General features: G+C 37.2%; 1 protein-coding gene across 1 annotated transcript in view; it reads right to left on the bottom strand.

Annotated features, from left to right (window-relative positions):
• The window catches only part of LOC104586505 (Alkaline-phosphatase-like family protein), a 78,799-nt gene that overhangs the window by 46,300 nt on the left and 18,541 nt on the right, over positions 1 to 13,958 (bottom strand). Inside the window, exon 12 of the mRNA XM_010243763.3 lies at positions 1,878 to 2,025. Coding sequence (XP_010242065.1) covers positions 1,878 to 2,025 — 148 coding nt within the window. The remainder of the gene's footprint in view (positions 1 to 1,877; positions 2,026 to 13,958) is intronic.

Below are 13,958 nucleotides of genomic sequence, written 5' to 3'. Positions count from 1 at the left end.
CTTCCTCTGTTTACTCTTGTTTTACACACCTCTTCTATGTCTACATAATCCTCTTCCTTCCCTAAAACTTAAAAATCCCAACACTCCACAGAGTCCACACTGTAGCCAAGATGACTAGAAGGGAAAAATAAATGCCACCAAATGCCATGGCAAAAAACAGTCCCCACTAGGCAACACTAGGGAGTAAAGGTTATTGAAGTGATGGAAGGCGCCCAGTTTATCAATACTTAACTGCTTCAAATCTCAGATCATGCATCTATCAATAGAGCTAGTTGTCACCTTCACATGGGTGCAAAGAACAGCCAACAGCTTGGCTGGTTCCAATGACAAAACAAGGGGAAAATAGGGCACAAGTGCTGTGGAAGAACAGATGTACAAATAAAAAAGACACATTTAGGTTTGGGGTTGGATACTTGAATAGATTTTTTTTTATCAATAGATACTTGGATAGATTTGGCTAGTCCAAGAAGACATTTAAGCACCTCTGGTACATAGCATCGATTTTCATAATTAATAAAAGTTCCCAACTAACATGCGTGCAAAGACCAGCCAATAGCTTGGCTGGTTCAATGGCAAAACAACAGAAAAATAGGATCCAAGTTCTTTGGGAAAACAGATGTCATATAGAAAAGACACCTTAGGGGTTGGATAGCTTTGGCTAATCCAAGAAGACATTTTCAGTTGTAGACATCATTCATTTTCATAATTAATATATTTCCCAACTACTGACAATCAAAAGATAGAACAAGCCTAAGGTTTTATGGCCTGGTTCCAGGATGTTTAGAGCCCATTCCAAACACTTAATTAGTTGCTGTTTGGGTGGGTCTTGCATTAGATTTCACTCCTATTACTATCAAATTTGCATTGCATATATGATTTTTAGTCCTTATTTTAATACCACATCCTGATTCCTGAATATGTTCAGTCAATTCATCCATGACTGCAAATAAATAAGGACTGAGTGCTCAACTTTGGTGAAATCCCATCATAACCGGAAATTCTGACATCTCTCCCACAGGTGTTCTGAAATTGGTTGCTATACCCTCATGGATGTCCTTGATTAGGTCCATGTACCTATTTGGTATTTTTTTCTTTCCCAAAACCCACCACAGTATCTATCTAGGAGAAACTCTATCATATCTCTAGAATCTAGACCAATAAATACCATATGAAGATCTCTCTTCTTCCTAAGATTTTCAATCTATCATCTCAATAGTAAGATAGCTTCCATGTTGATGTCATTGGCATAAAACCAAACTAGTATTTTGATATACTTGTTTTATGCCATAACTTACCAATTACTCTCTCCCAAAGTTTCACAATGTGGCTCATGAGTTTAACCCCACGGCAATAGCAATTATTATAGGTTAAATTTATTGAACTAAATAATTTACAGCTCTAGAAACAAAATGAGAATCCTAGATGCATAGGCATATACTGTCACTAGTCAACATAAGAATATCTCCTGACATCCCCAAAATAACCAATAAAATTAACAAATCCTTAGTAAAGCAAGTATTATGCTTTCAATTAACTTGGTAACATTTTAAAGAAAATTGGAGTAATTTTTTTAAATATTATTTTGGTGAAAGACAAATTTTATTGGGAAAAAAATATGATGACAAAGAGGCAAGTTGCCTCAGAAAGAAGAAAAATAAAGCTGGTTACAAGTTACAACAAGGTACACAATCAATATGGTGGTAAACTCTCCACAATCTCAACATTTATCAAAATAAAAAACTCTCCACAATATCAACAAATTCCCCAAAACCACTCTTGAAGTAAACTATATCAAAATTCTCAAATTCCTTGAAGGCCAAAATCCAATCAAGAACCAAGAGCTAATATCAGAGAAAATTTTGGTGTAAGTAAAATACCTGCCAGGAATTGATACAGAGAACATGAGCATAGTTTTGCATCCATTCTTCCAAATTCAACCAATCTTTGCAGTTTGTGTTAGTAGTGCTTTGTTGATTCCATGTACCAGCAGCTAAAGCATATATCTCAGGATTAACACGCCCAATGCTGTAAAAGATTCCTTTTAGTGAGTATTTCCAAATTAGATGAGAATTTCCATGATACATTAATCAAGTGTAAACATCTCAAACAAAATATCATTAAACACTATGATAAGGAAGGTGAATTTTAGGCGCAGATCAAAATGGAAATAGGTGTAGTAACAAATGATTTAAGGTCTCATAGTTTAACAATGGATGTGACACTGATAAAAATGGAAATGGGTGACAGGATTCATGTAGTGTTATCCCATATAGTTAGTAGAAGGTTTAGGCAACGACAACGATGATGATGATCAAGGAAACCAGATATCAGAAGTTCAGATTTCACTAATGATTTTCTTCTAACACCACAAAGATAGTCTTGGTTATATACGAACAAGGTAAAGGACTGAGTGAACCATCAGGTAACTGCTTACCGTGATTTGAATAAAGCACCACCTCAACAAAGTCTTATAGATTGGCCCAAACTATCTGAGGAGGCTAAGGAGTGGCTTGAAAGAAGATTTGAAGTGGAGGAAATAAGGGAAGCAATATTCTCAATGGATAGATCAAAAGCACCAAGACCGGATGGTTTTACCATGGCTTTTTACCTAGATTTTGGGAGATACTGAAGTAGGATATCCTTAAAGTTCTCAATGAATTTTTTTTCAGAGGGGAGTGATAAATCCGGGGTGAACTCAACTTTTACTGCTTTGGTACCAAAGAGAGTTAGAGCAAATCATCCAAGAGATTATAGACCAATCAGTTTGGTTAATGGCTTGTACAAAATTATTGCTAAGGTCTTGTCTCGAAGAATTAGAGAGGTGCTTCCAAGTCTAATCTCATAGAATCAAGGGGCTTTTGTGGGAAATAGACAGATTGTGGACCAAATTTTAATTGTTGATGAATGTATGGAGGATCTAAGGAGAACAAGGAAGAAAGGGATTGCGTGTAAGTTGGATCTGGAGAAAGCTTATGACATGGTAGATTGGTCCTTCTTAATGCAAGTGATGGATTGCTTTGGCTTTGGGGAGAAATTGTGCAAATGGATCCTGGGATATATTGAGAGATGCCATTATTCAATCTTGGTGAATGGAACAGTAGTAGATCACTTTCCGGCCATTAGGGGATTTTTTTTATTAATAACAATAAGCTTTATTAAAGATGTGAAACTTTAATTACAAGAGGAAGGGAGGTAAAATGTCTTAACTCCCCACCAGCATATTACAAAGAAAGAGGAATTAGAAATTACCCCAAAACAAAGAATCCCTATTCACCCCCTGCTTGGCTAACCCATCAGCAATTGAGTTAGCAGTTCTCTTCACTCAACTTTTTTTTTTGAAGATAAAGTAATTTCTTAAAACAAAAAGAAGTACAAAGAAAGGTGATGAGCATTCACCCGAGGGAAATTAAACACCCAATGAACAACCAACTAAAATAAAACAAAACCCTGCCAAGCAAACACCCCACACAAGCCAACCCCCTTACAAAAGGAAACAAAAGCAATTTAAGACAAACAATGATCCCGATCATCAAACAAACAAACAGCTCCCTTTCTAGCCCCAAGCACCCACAAACACCACCCAACAAGAACCCAAATCAAAACCTAAACCCCTAACAGACTCTTATTCATTCAATCTTCTTGTTCGATTTTTGAATGCAATCTTCTTGTTGTCTTCTGACTCCATTTTTGTGTTTTCTTACTATCTTGCTAGGCCCAATGCCAAACAGGCCTCCTCTTATCCTTGCAAAAACCCTTTGACATTGTTATCTGTTGTTGACTCTTTCTGTTTTTCTGAGTTCTGCATCTTCTAATTGTGTTTAAATTTCCAACTGCTTCTTCCAATTCTCCAACAGATTTCTAACCTCTGACCCATCCTCCCCTCTCAATTTTTCTTCCTTTTCCTTGAATCTATTCTCATAGCCTTCTTTCAGCTCTTTCAACTCTTGAGTTATTAGATTACTCGTGTTACAATCAGCCACTAGATTATCCTTATTTTCCTTCTCTCCCTTTCTTTACTCCATAGACCTGAATGCTTCCTTCACAAACTCCTCCCCACCTAAGAACAGACCCAAAATCTTGTTGACTTCCACTTCTTTATTTACTACTTTTTCAATGTCGCCATTCTTCTCCACCTCATGGACCTCATCAATCATCACATCATCCTCACTTTCCTCCCCAAATCCCTCTCCTAAGTCCGCTTTCTCCCTCTCCTAACTGCTTCCTTCTAAAGGAAGAGTCCTATATCTTTTCCTTTTATAGATACAAACCCCACTTTGATTCTTCGTTCCTACACCCTCATTTCCCACTCCCTCATTCCCAACCCCTTTCTCCCCTTCTTTCACCTCTACTGAAGCAATATCCCTTCTCCTCCTTCGTCCCCTCCTAGCTCTTCCTTGTCTGTTGTTTTCTTCGTCCTTTCCACCCCACTCTTCTCATCTCCTCTTCCTCTCTACCTTCTCTTTCCCGCATAGTCCTAGCTGCCTCTTCACCCAACTGTACTTCACCTCAATGTCCCTAGTAAGCCATTTGAAATTTTTCTTTTCACTGTTGTGGCTCCACATGCCACTGTTGTCTTCCTTTAGCCATCTAACCACCACCTCCGAGTCACTTTCAAGGACCAATCTTCTGATGTTCAACTCTCTTGATCTTCGGATTCCTTCCAAAGCCACAAAGATTTCAGCCCTAAGAGAGTCACCTTCTCCAATTGGGTCTGAAAACATGACAAGAATAATCCCTTCCTCATTCCTGAACACTCCCCCAATCCCAAAAGGCCTTGGATTCCTTATGCTACTGCCATCAAAAATCAGTTTTATGAATCCAGAGGGTGGAGAGGTCCAAGAGGGGCTGGGAGTCCTCTTAATCTAGGCAGAGTTAGCTATCTCTTTCCAATTTCTCAGCAAGTCAACCATGGAATAATCTATGAATAGCTCCAAAGATTTCAGCCAGTGGGTCGCCCTTAAGTGTATCAGCTCTAATAAGTTATCAATGGTTCTTTCCTTGTCTAAAAAAAAACTATTCCCATAAAGGCCAACACACTGCTGCCCTAATGCTTTCTTAGGCCAGCTGAAAAAAAAGGGAGAGAACAAGCTTTGCACCCTCAAAGGAGGATTCCAATTACACCCAAAAAGAGAGAAAACCCACTCCCAAATAGTTTTAGCAACCAAGCAAGTAACCATAAGGTGGTAACCAGTTTCCCCATCAACTTCGTAGAGAGTACACCTATCTACAACTAAACAAGAATTGGGTCTCTTTCTTTAAAACATGTCATTTGTGTTGATTCTTTCTAGGAAAGTTTCCCAACAAAAACTACCAACTTGAGGAGGAATGGGCTTGCTCCATATCTCTTTAACAGGGAAGGACAACCCAAGAGGAGCAGGAGGCTGAATTAAGGTTTCAAAAAACAAGGCACAAGAGAAGGTACCCAAGGAGGAAGGTGATGTAGGACCAGCTTAGTTCTAGCCCTTGGAGAATGTTGAATGGTCTTCTTAATCAAAGTTTTATGGTTGTTGATGGCTGTAATGGTTTCTTGAAGGAATAAGAGAGAAAATAGAGAGAAAAAGAAGAGAAAAACTACCTGGAATCACTCAAAGGGTGTCTAGAATCACTCTAGGGCATGGGAATTCACCATAGCTAGCATAAGCTGAAGAAAACTCAATATACTTCATTGTCTTTGTGTAAAACGTCCATACATATTTATAGACTCTAAACTCATAAAAATCCTAGGAGTCAAACTGCTAGACTCGTAATAGTATTAGCATAGTTTTCAAGGCGCCAAGGCGAGGCTAAGCGATAAGGGGCGCCTTGTTGCCTAGTCGCCTAGGTGGGCACCAAGACGATGGATTTTTTTATGTTAAAAACATAGATCCTAGGGTAGTTCCCTAGGAACCATAGCCATATTTCCTTGATAATTATTTATAATTTTCATAAGAAAAGTATAAAGTTCATATTAAAGTATAGAAAATCAACATACTCGTGAGAAGAAAAAGAAAGAAAATAAAATTCAAAAAATATAGGGTATGAACCCTTATTTTGTAGTGGTAGTCATGGTTTCAAATGTCGTGAAATGTCACTAATGGCGCCCGACATATGTCGATGTCGAGGCTCACCGACATGAAAATGGATGGTAAGATAAGAATTACATTATTTCGGTCGACATTTCCTGTATTTCGGAAATGTCGACCAAATCGGTCCAAATAACCAAAAAAAAAAGGCAATTTTTCCTATTATGTCGACAGGATGTCGATAATGTCGACAAGATGTTGATAATGTCGATAGGATGTAAACTAATGTACATTAATATATTATATTATTATAATAAGCATATTAATATAAATTATTCCATTAATAATTTCTATTTAATATTTCAAATAAAATATTTATAAAAAATAATTAACAAAATATAAAAACAAAAGAATAAATTAATTACTTTATAATATTAAACATAAAATATTTTTCAAGTAATTAAATATTAACTAGTTAGTATTTTTTAAAATATTTATTAAAATCAGAAAATGTTTATTAAATTTTTTAATAAATCATATTCTACATTTAATATAAAAAATCAGAATAAATTTATTAAATTTTATACTAAATCATAATTTCTTATAAGTTTAGTATTAAACATCATAATAAATTCATTAAGTTTTATAAGAAATCAGAATTTATCATAATCTTAATACTACAAAAAGGAGAATCAGTTTATTAAATTTATAATAAAACATAATGTAATATAACTTTAATATTTAAAAAATCAGAATAAATGTATTTCTATACTAGTGTGAAATAAATATATTAGAATTTATAATTAATCAGAATTAAAAATAAGAAAAGAAAATATCAGATAACCTTGTAAAAACATCAAAATGCATAATAAATCAGTAAATTGTCATTTACTAATTTGTTATTGATCTTAGTTTCTTAGCTTTATATAATGGTTGGGAATAAGATAATAGTCTAGAAATATGTCGTAATGCTTCTTTTATAATTTTACAAAATATCATTGCATATTTCACATATTTCATAATATTTCCACAATGTCTCTAATTTTTACAAATTTCCCCTCGACGTTTCCGACATTTCCGACATACGTCCTATATTTTGGTAAGCGACATTTCCATCGACATCGACATTTTAAACCTTGGTGGTGGTGGTGGTGGTGGTGTTTGTGTTGATTAAACCCTAATAAATAAGACAATAATAAAAATAAATTAGTATATAAACACACAAAATGATTATTTTAGTTTAATAATGTCTATTTTATAATTATACAAGAATGAACAAAAAAGTATTTTATAGTAGGAAGTAAAAAATTGCTTGGCGATTAGGCAATGATCCAAGGGTGTTGATCGATTCCTATCAACTCTCCCCGGCTTGAAAGAACTCAACCCCGACAAGTTAAAAGCATGGTACCTTTCATAAAGATCCAGGTTGAGACGATGAAAGTCTTCAGTAGTGATCCAAGAACTTTCAGACATAAGCTTGCCTTGCCACTTGACAAGGAATTTTTGATACCCTTCTATAGCAGTAGATATTATTTCCTCATCTAAAACTTCCTTTGGAATGTCATTTGGAGCTGCAATAGTTGGCAATTTAGGTATAGGAGTCTTAAAAGAATTTACATGTCCAATGTAAGGAGTCAAGTCTTCAACATTGAAGATAGGACTAATTCCCATGTCATCTAGCAACTCTAAAACATAGGCATTAGAACTTATTTTCTTGATGATTTTGTAAGGACCAACATTCTGAGTGGAGCTTCTTATATGCACCTTTATGAAGATGTTCTGGTTGTATATGTACCATAACCATGTCTCCCTCTTGAAAATTTGCCAACCGTTGATGAATATCAGCTCTAACCTTGTATAAATCATTGCTCAATGCAATTTTTCTCTTAACATCATCATGTACCTCTCTTATGTGCCTAGCAAATGCTTTTGCTTCAATGCTAGTACGTGTATCTGGTGGTAAGGTAACAAAGTCAATTGGCCGCTTAGGCTGAATACCAATCACCACTTCAAATGGACTTCTTCCTGTGGATCTATTTACTGAGCTGTTATAAGCAAACTAAGCTATTGGAAGCACTAGATCCCATCTAGAAGTATGATCACCAACTAGACACCGTAAAAGATCTCCCAAGCTTGGTGTCCCAACCTAATACAATAGTAGAAGGTACTCCATGAAGTCAAACCACTTCTTTGAAAAATATAGTAGCAATATGTGAAGCATCTTGTGTTTTGTTACAAGGTAAGAAGCCATCTTGGACAAATGACCCCTAGCAGTCTTGGGCAATCCAAGGACAAAATCCATGGATAGATCTTGCCATGGTTCATGAGGAATAGGTAGGGGTGTATATAGCCCAGTGTTCCGCTTTCGTCCTTTGGCAAGTTGGCATGTCCTACATTGCTTTATTATACAAGCAACACCATTCTTCAAACTAGGCCAATAAAACATATCTTCCACCATAGCAATGGTCTTATCTCAACCAAAATGACCTGCTACACCTCCAGCATGTAACTCCCAAATAACAAAATCCCATAAAGAGGTATTTGGTAGACACAAGCGGGTATCATAAAACAGATAACCATTATGCAGTGAAAAAGAAGGATACTCATCTTGCTTCCCAGCTTGTTAGTATAGATGATGTTGAAATCCTTACAACCAACATAGTCTTGCTTTAATTGATCAAAACCAATGACTTGGACATTCATGGAATGATGTAAGCTAGCTGAATTAGCACATCTGCCACTTTATTCTCATTTCCAACCTGGTGCTTAAGAACAAAGGTGTATTCTTGTAGGAATGAAACCCACTTTCTATGCATATAGTTTAGTTTCTTAATTCAAGTACTTTAACGCTTCATGATCTGAATAGAGCACAAACTCCTTGGATATTAAGTAGTGTCGCCAATGTTGTAGAACTTGCACTACTGCATATAACTCCTTGTCATAAGTTGAACATTTCTGCTTGGCTCCATTTAGTTTCTCACTATGAAATGCAAAGGGATGGCCTTCTTGCATGAGAACCCCTCCAATTCCTACACCGGATGCACCACATGCCACTTCAAAGAATTTAGAGAAGTCTGGAAGTTGTAAAATAGGTGCCTCTGTCATTTTCTTTTTGATAGTCTCAAATGCCTTTGTTGCTGCCTTGGTCCAACTAAATTCACCTCTTTTCATTACATCAGTTTGAGCCATGATAGTGTTGAACCCCTTAATAAATCTTCTATAAAAGGTTGTTAGGCCGTGGAAGCTTCTAACCTCTTGAAGATTGGTAGGGAGGGGCCATTCTAAGATAGACTTTAATTTCTCAGGATCAACACTTATACCTTCAGCAGAAACAACAAACCCCAAAAATATAACTTTGGGTGACATGAAAGAGCATTTCTTTAAGTTGATGTAGAGTTTCTCTTCGTGTAAAACTCTCATCACTTGATGTAGATGATCAATATGCTCTTTTGGACTATGGCTATATATAAGAATATCATCAAAATAAACAACTAGGAAACAACCAAAGAAGGATCGAAGTACCTGGGCCATCATCCTCATGAAAGTACTAGGGGCATTGGTTAGTCCAAATGGCATAACTAACCACTCGTATAAGCCATCTTTTGTCTTAAATGATGTCCTCCACTCGTCACCAAGCCTAATCCGTATTTGATAATAGCCACTCCTTATATTAATCTTAGAAAAAACGGTCGCTCCAGTCATCATATCAAGCATGTCATCAAGCTTAGGAATTGAGAACCTATACTTGATAGTAATCTTGTTGATTGCTATACTATCAATGCACATACGCCAAGAACCATCTTTCTTTGGAGTGAGAAGAGATGAAACAGCACATGGACTAAGGCTTTCTTTAATAAAGCCTTTCTTTAGGAGGCCACCAACTTGTCGTTTAAGTTCAGCTTGCTCTATAGGATTCATACGATAAGCTGGTAAGTTAGGCAATTGTGACCCTGGCTGCAAATCAATAGCATGTTGAATGTCTCTCATGGGAGGTAACTCATTAGGTAGCTCTTCTAGTGCCAAATTTGAAAACTCATCCAACACTTGGACCACTTCTTTAGGCATTTCAATAGGTGGAACAACACCTGGTTGCTTTACCTCCTTGGATATTACAACATATACAACTCATGTCTCCTTGCTTTCTACTTCAAACTCTTTTTTGGAGAGCAAATGCAATGGTTTTTTCTTAGATTCAGCAACAGGCCCTTGGGCTGTAATCTCCTTTGGAGGTGGTCTGGCATGCCTTTTAATAACTTCTGATGACATTGGCTTCATGATAACTCGCTTGACGCTTCCCATTAAATAGGAAGTGATAGGTATTCTCCCTTCCACAATGGTAGATATCCCTATCTTACAACCAAGGCCTCCCAAGCAATATGTGTGTAACATTCATAGGAACAATGTCACACCAAATAGAATCAGAATAACTACCATAAGAAATAGTAACAAGGGCTCGTTTAGTTACTGAAATTGTTGTCTTATCAACCCAAGCAATCTTGTATGGTTGTGGATGTGGTTGTGGTGTCAACTTTAGCCGATACACAGTGACTTCAGAAATCACATTCATATTACTACCACCATCTATGATAAGCTTACAATATTTGTCTCCACTCTTTACTATAGTTTGAAATATTGTTGTACGAAGCCAATCTTCCTTGATTCCTTTGGGGATGCAAGAATACGCTAAACTACACCAACATAGTTGCTGTCTTCATCTAAAGCATCATCATCAGTGAAGGAATAATCCACTTCTTCAGCTAAGTCATCACCTGGGTCACCTACCACTTCAATGCCTCCTTCATAAATGATATTAAGACTTTTGGTAGGACATCGGTAAGCCATATGGCCCTTTCCTCTACATCTAAAGCAACTAGTATCAGGCTATTTTTTTCTGAGTAACACCACTAGCAACTGATTTACTCTTATAGTCAGCCCCTTGATAAGGTCTAGACCCACTAGGCTTATTAGAGCTAGCATTAGAATATGCCGGCCTAGAAGTCTTTCCCCCATCAGCTTGCTTACGAGCTGCATACTCCCCAACTTGTGATACAAATTGCCTTGTATTTGTTTGCTTTAAACTCTTCTCAATTTTGACAGCAACTTGGTAGGCATCCTCTAAGTCAAAGACTCGAGCAGTTACCATCTCTTTCTTGATTTCAACCCTTAGTCCATTCTAAAATCGAGCCAACTTTTGCCTCTTACTTTCAGTAGTATCATATCTAATAGATAATTCATCAAATTTAAGCATGTATCCAACTACAGATAGCATACCTTGCTTGAGGTTAGTAAATTCCTCATATAACTCATCTTGGAAGTCCATTGGGATGTACTTGTCTCTCAAATGTTTCTTCATTTCTGACAATGTAGAAATAGGACCATCACCTCTATTCTCTAATCGTTACTCCATGCTTCTCCATCATACTTTAGCATGACTACCAAGTTTCATACATGCAAATCTGATTCTCCATTCATCAGTCATGTCATACCAGTCAAAATATTCCTCTAGTGCAGCCACCTTTACCTTCTTGGTTAAATCATCTGCATAACCACCATGTTCAGCTTGTTCCATCATCTCATTAAATAGATTTGTGAGCGGTGCTTCTTGATCAATCCCTTGATGGGTATTTTGGGTTCGATTAGCCTGTGCAGGTGGTACCCTTGTGCAGTTTGCGGCTCTTTGTCGTCCTCTAAGTCAACATATCCTTCATCTTCACCATTATCATCTTCATGGACAGCTCTGTTGTTTCATCCTCCATCACTTTCATTGATTAGAGGTGCTTCTTGCTGGGTTTCTTCTTCTTTAGCTTCTTGAAGTTCTTTTACTTGTGCTTCAAGGGTTTCAACTCTCTTGCAAAGGGTAGAAATCAATGAATCTCTTTGTGTATCAGCAACCAACCCCTGTACTGCTTGCCACTACGTGTAGCCATGATGATAACAGCCTATAACCTTGGGCTCTAATACCAAACTGAAGTAGGACCAGCTCAGTTCTAGCCCTTAAAGAATGTTGAATGGTCTTTTTGATCAGAGTTTTATGGCTGTTGATGGCTGTAATAGCTTCTTGAAGGAATAAGAGAGAAAATAGGGAGAGAAAGAAGAGAGAAAATACCTGGAATCACTCACAGGGTGCCAGTGCCTAGAATCACTCTAGGGCATGGGAATCACTCACCATAGCTAGCATAAGCTGAAGAAAACTTAATATACTTCATTGCCTTTGTGTAAAACGTCCATACATATTTATAGACTCTAAACCCATAATAATCCTAGGAGTCAAACTGCTAGACTCATAATAGTATTAGGAGTCAAACTGTTAGACTCAATAATCCTAGTAGGACTCAACTAAGCTGTCATATCCCATTTCAGTTCAAAGAAGACTCAATAACAATCCTACTTATGCAATGACTCTGAAATTTTAAACATAAACAAACTATAACTAGACAATCAAACCCTATTATTGGACCCTACAAAAAAAATTATAAAATGGAAAAAATACCCTTGGTATTCAAGTCAGTCCAAATCCCAAGTACCATCACTATGCCATATTAGGACCTGTTGTAAGGCCTTCTCTCTAGAATAAGTCTTCAAGAGTTCTGATCGATTCCTATCAAAAGGGGTCCAAAATCTGATGTCTTCCTTATTGGGGTCCAAGAAAACATTTTCAATGATGGCTAATAGAGTCAAAATGCAGCCCAAATTTGTATCCCTAATGGCCCTTCTCAGGCCCAAGTTCCACCCAAAACCAGAAGTAGAGTTTGAAGGAACTAGGAAGGAAGAGATAGGTTCATTTTTCAGATCTAACAGAGCATACAAAGAGGGAAATAAATCATCAGAGGGGAATCCCCAACCCAAGTTTGCTCCTAAAAGTTTATTAGGTTACCTGAGTTCAAACCATACCTGATCCAAGGGGAGAATACTAGAAGTAAATTATCGATGGCTTTCCAAGGAGAAGCAACTGTAGTCCTTTCCAAAATTCTAGGAGCCCAGCCATCGTCCTCTAGTCCATGAATGCTAGCTACTATCTTTGTCCACAATTTGTCCCTTTGCAAAGGAAGCCTCCACAACCATTTCCCCAACAATGCCATGTTTCTTTTCCTAATATTCACAATCCCAAGGCCTCCTAGCTTCTTACATCTAGTTACCACCTCCCAACCCACCCTATGATCCTTCTTTTTCTCTCCTAGCTCCCACAAGAAATCCCTTGCCAACTTTTCCAAAATGTTTTTTTTTTTTTGCTGTCTTCTAAAGGGCTACACAATGGGGGGTAGCCCATCCCCCAACCCAGGTGTAGGTGGGATTCAATCCCAAGCGTCCACTATGGCCAGAGACCTTTGTGGGAATCTTAAACACTAACAGGAAGTAAACAAGTAAGCTAGCTAAGGTAGGCCTAATCAAAGTGATCCTCCCCCCTAAGGAAAGATAATTTTTCCTCCAAGAAGCAAATCTTTTCTCAAATCTTTCCACCACCGAGTTCCAAAAGCTTGCTTTCTTAGGATTATCTCCTAAGGAGAGGCCTAAGTAACTCAAAGGCCAAAGCGAGATTGCATAGCCTAACACACATATATATTCTCTTAAATCCCTCTCCTACAAGTTCACTCCCACTATATAGCTCTTATCAAAAGTTCACCTTGAGATTAGACATATGCTCAAAGAGTTGTATTGCCAATTTTAAATTCGTAATCCAATTCATGTCCCCACCATCACAGAAAAGAATTGTGACATTTGAAAATTACAAGTGTGTAATTCCTCCCTACCTACTCTCCAACCTCTTAGTAAGTTTCTCAAATCTACTATGGATCAATTTCCCTAGGACATCTGCAATCAAAGTGAATAGAAAAGGGGAAGATGGGTCCCCTTCTCTTATTCCTCTCAAAAAAAGAAAGAAATCCACCACAGTTCCAATCACCAAGATAGAATAGTGGCAACTCCTAACACATCCCCAAATCCATTTGTACCATTTGT

This window comes from Nelumbo nucifera, chromosome 7, assembly GCF_055504915.1.
Source record: "Nelumbo nucifera cultivar China Antique chromosome 7, China Antique-T2T, whole genome shotgun sequence".
NCBI classification, from domain to species: Eukaryota; Viridiplantae; Streptophyta; class Magnoliopsida; order Proteales; family Nelumbonaceae; genus Nelumbo; species Nelumbo nucifera.
Note: the sequence above shows the minus strand (reverse complement) of the source record. Positions and strands in the feature narration are given on the sequence as shown.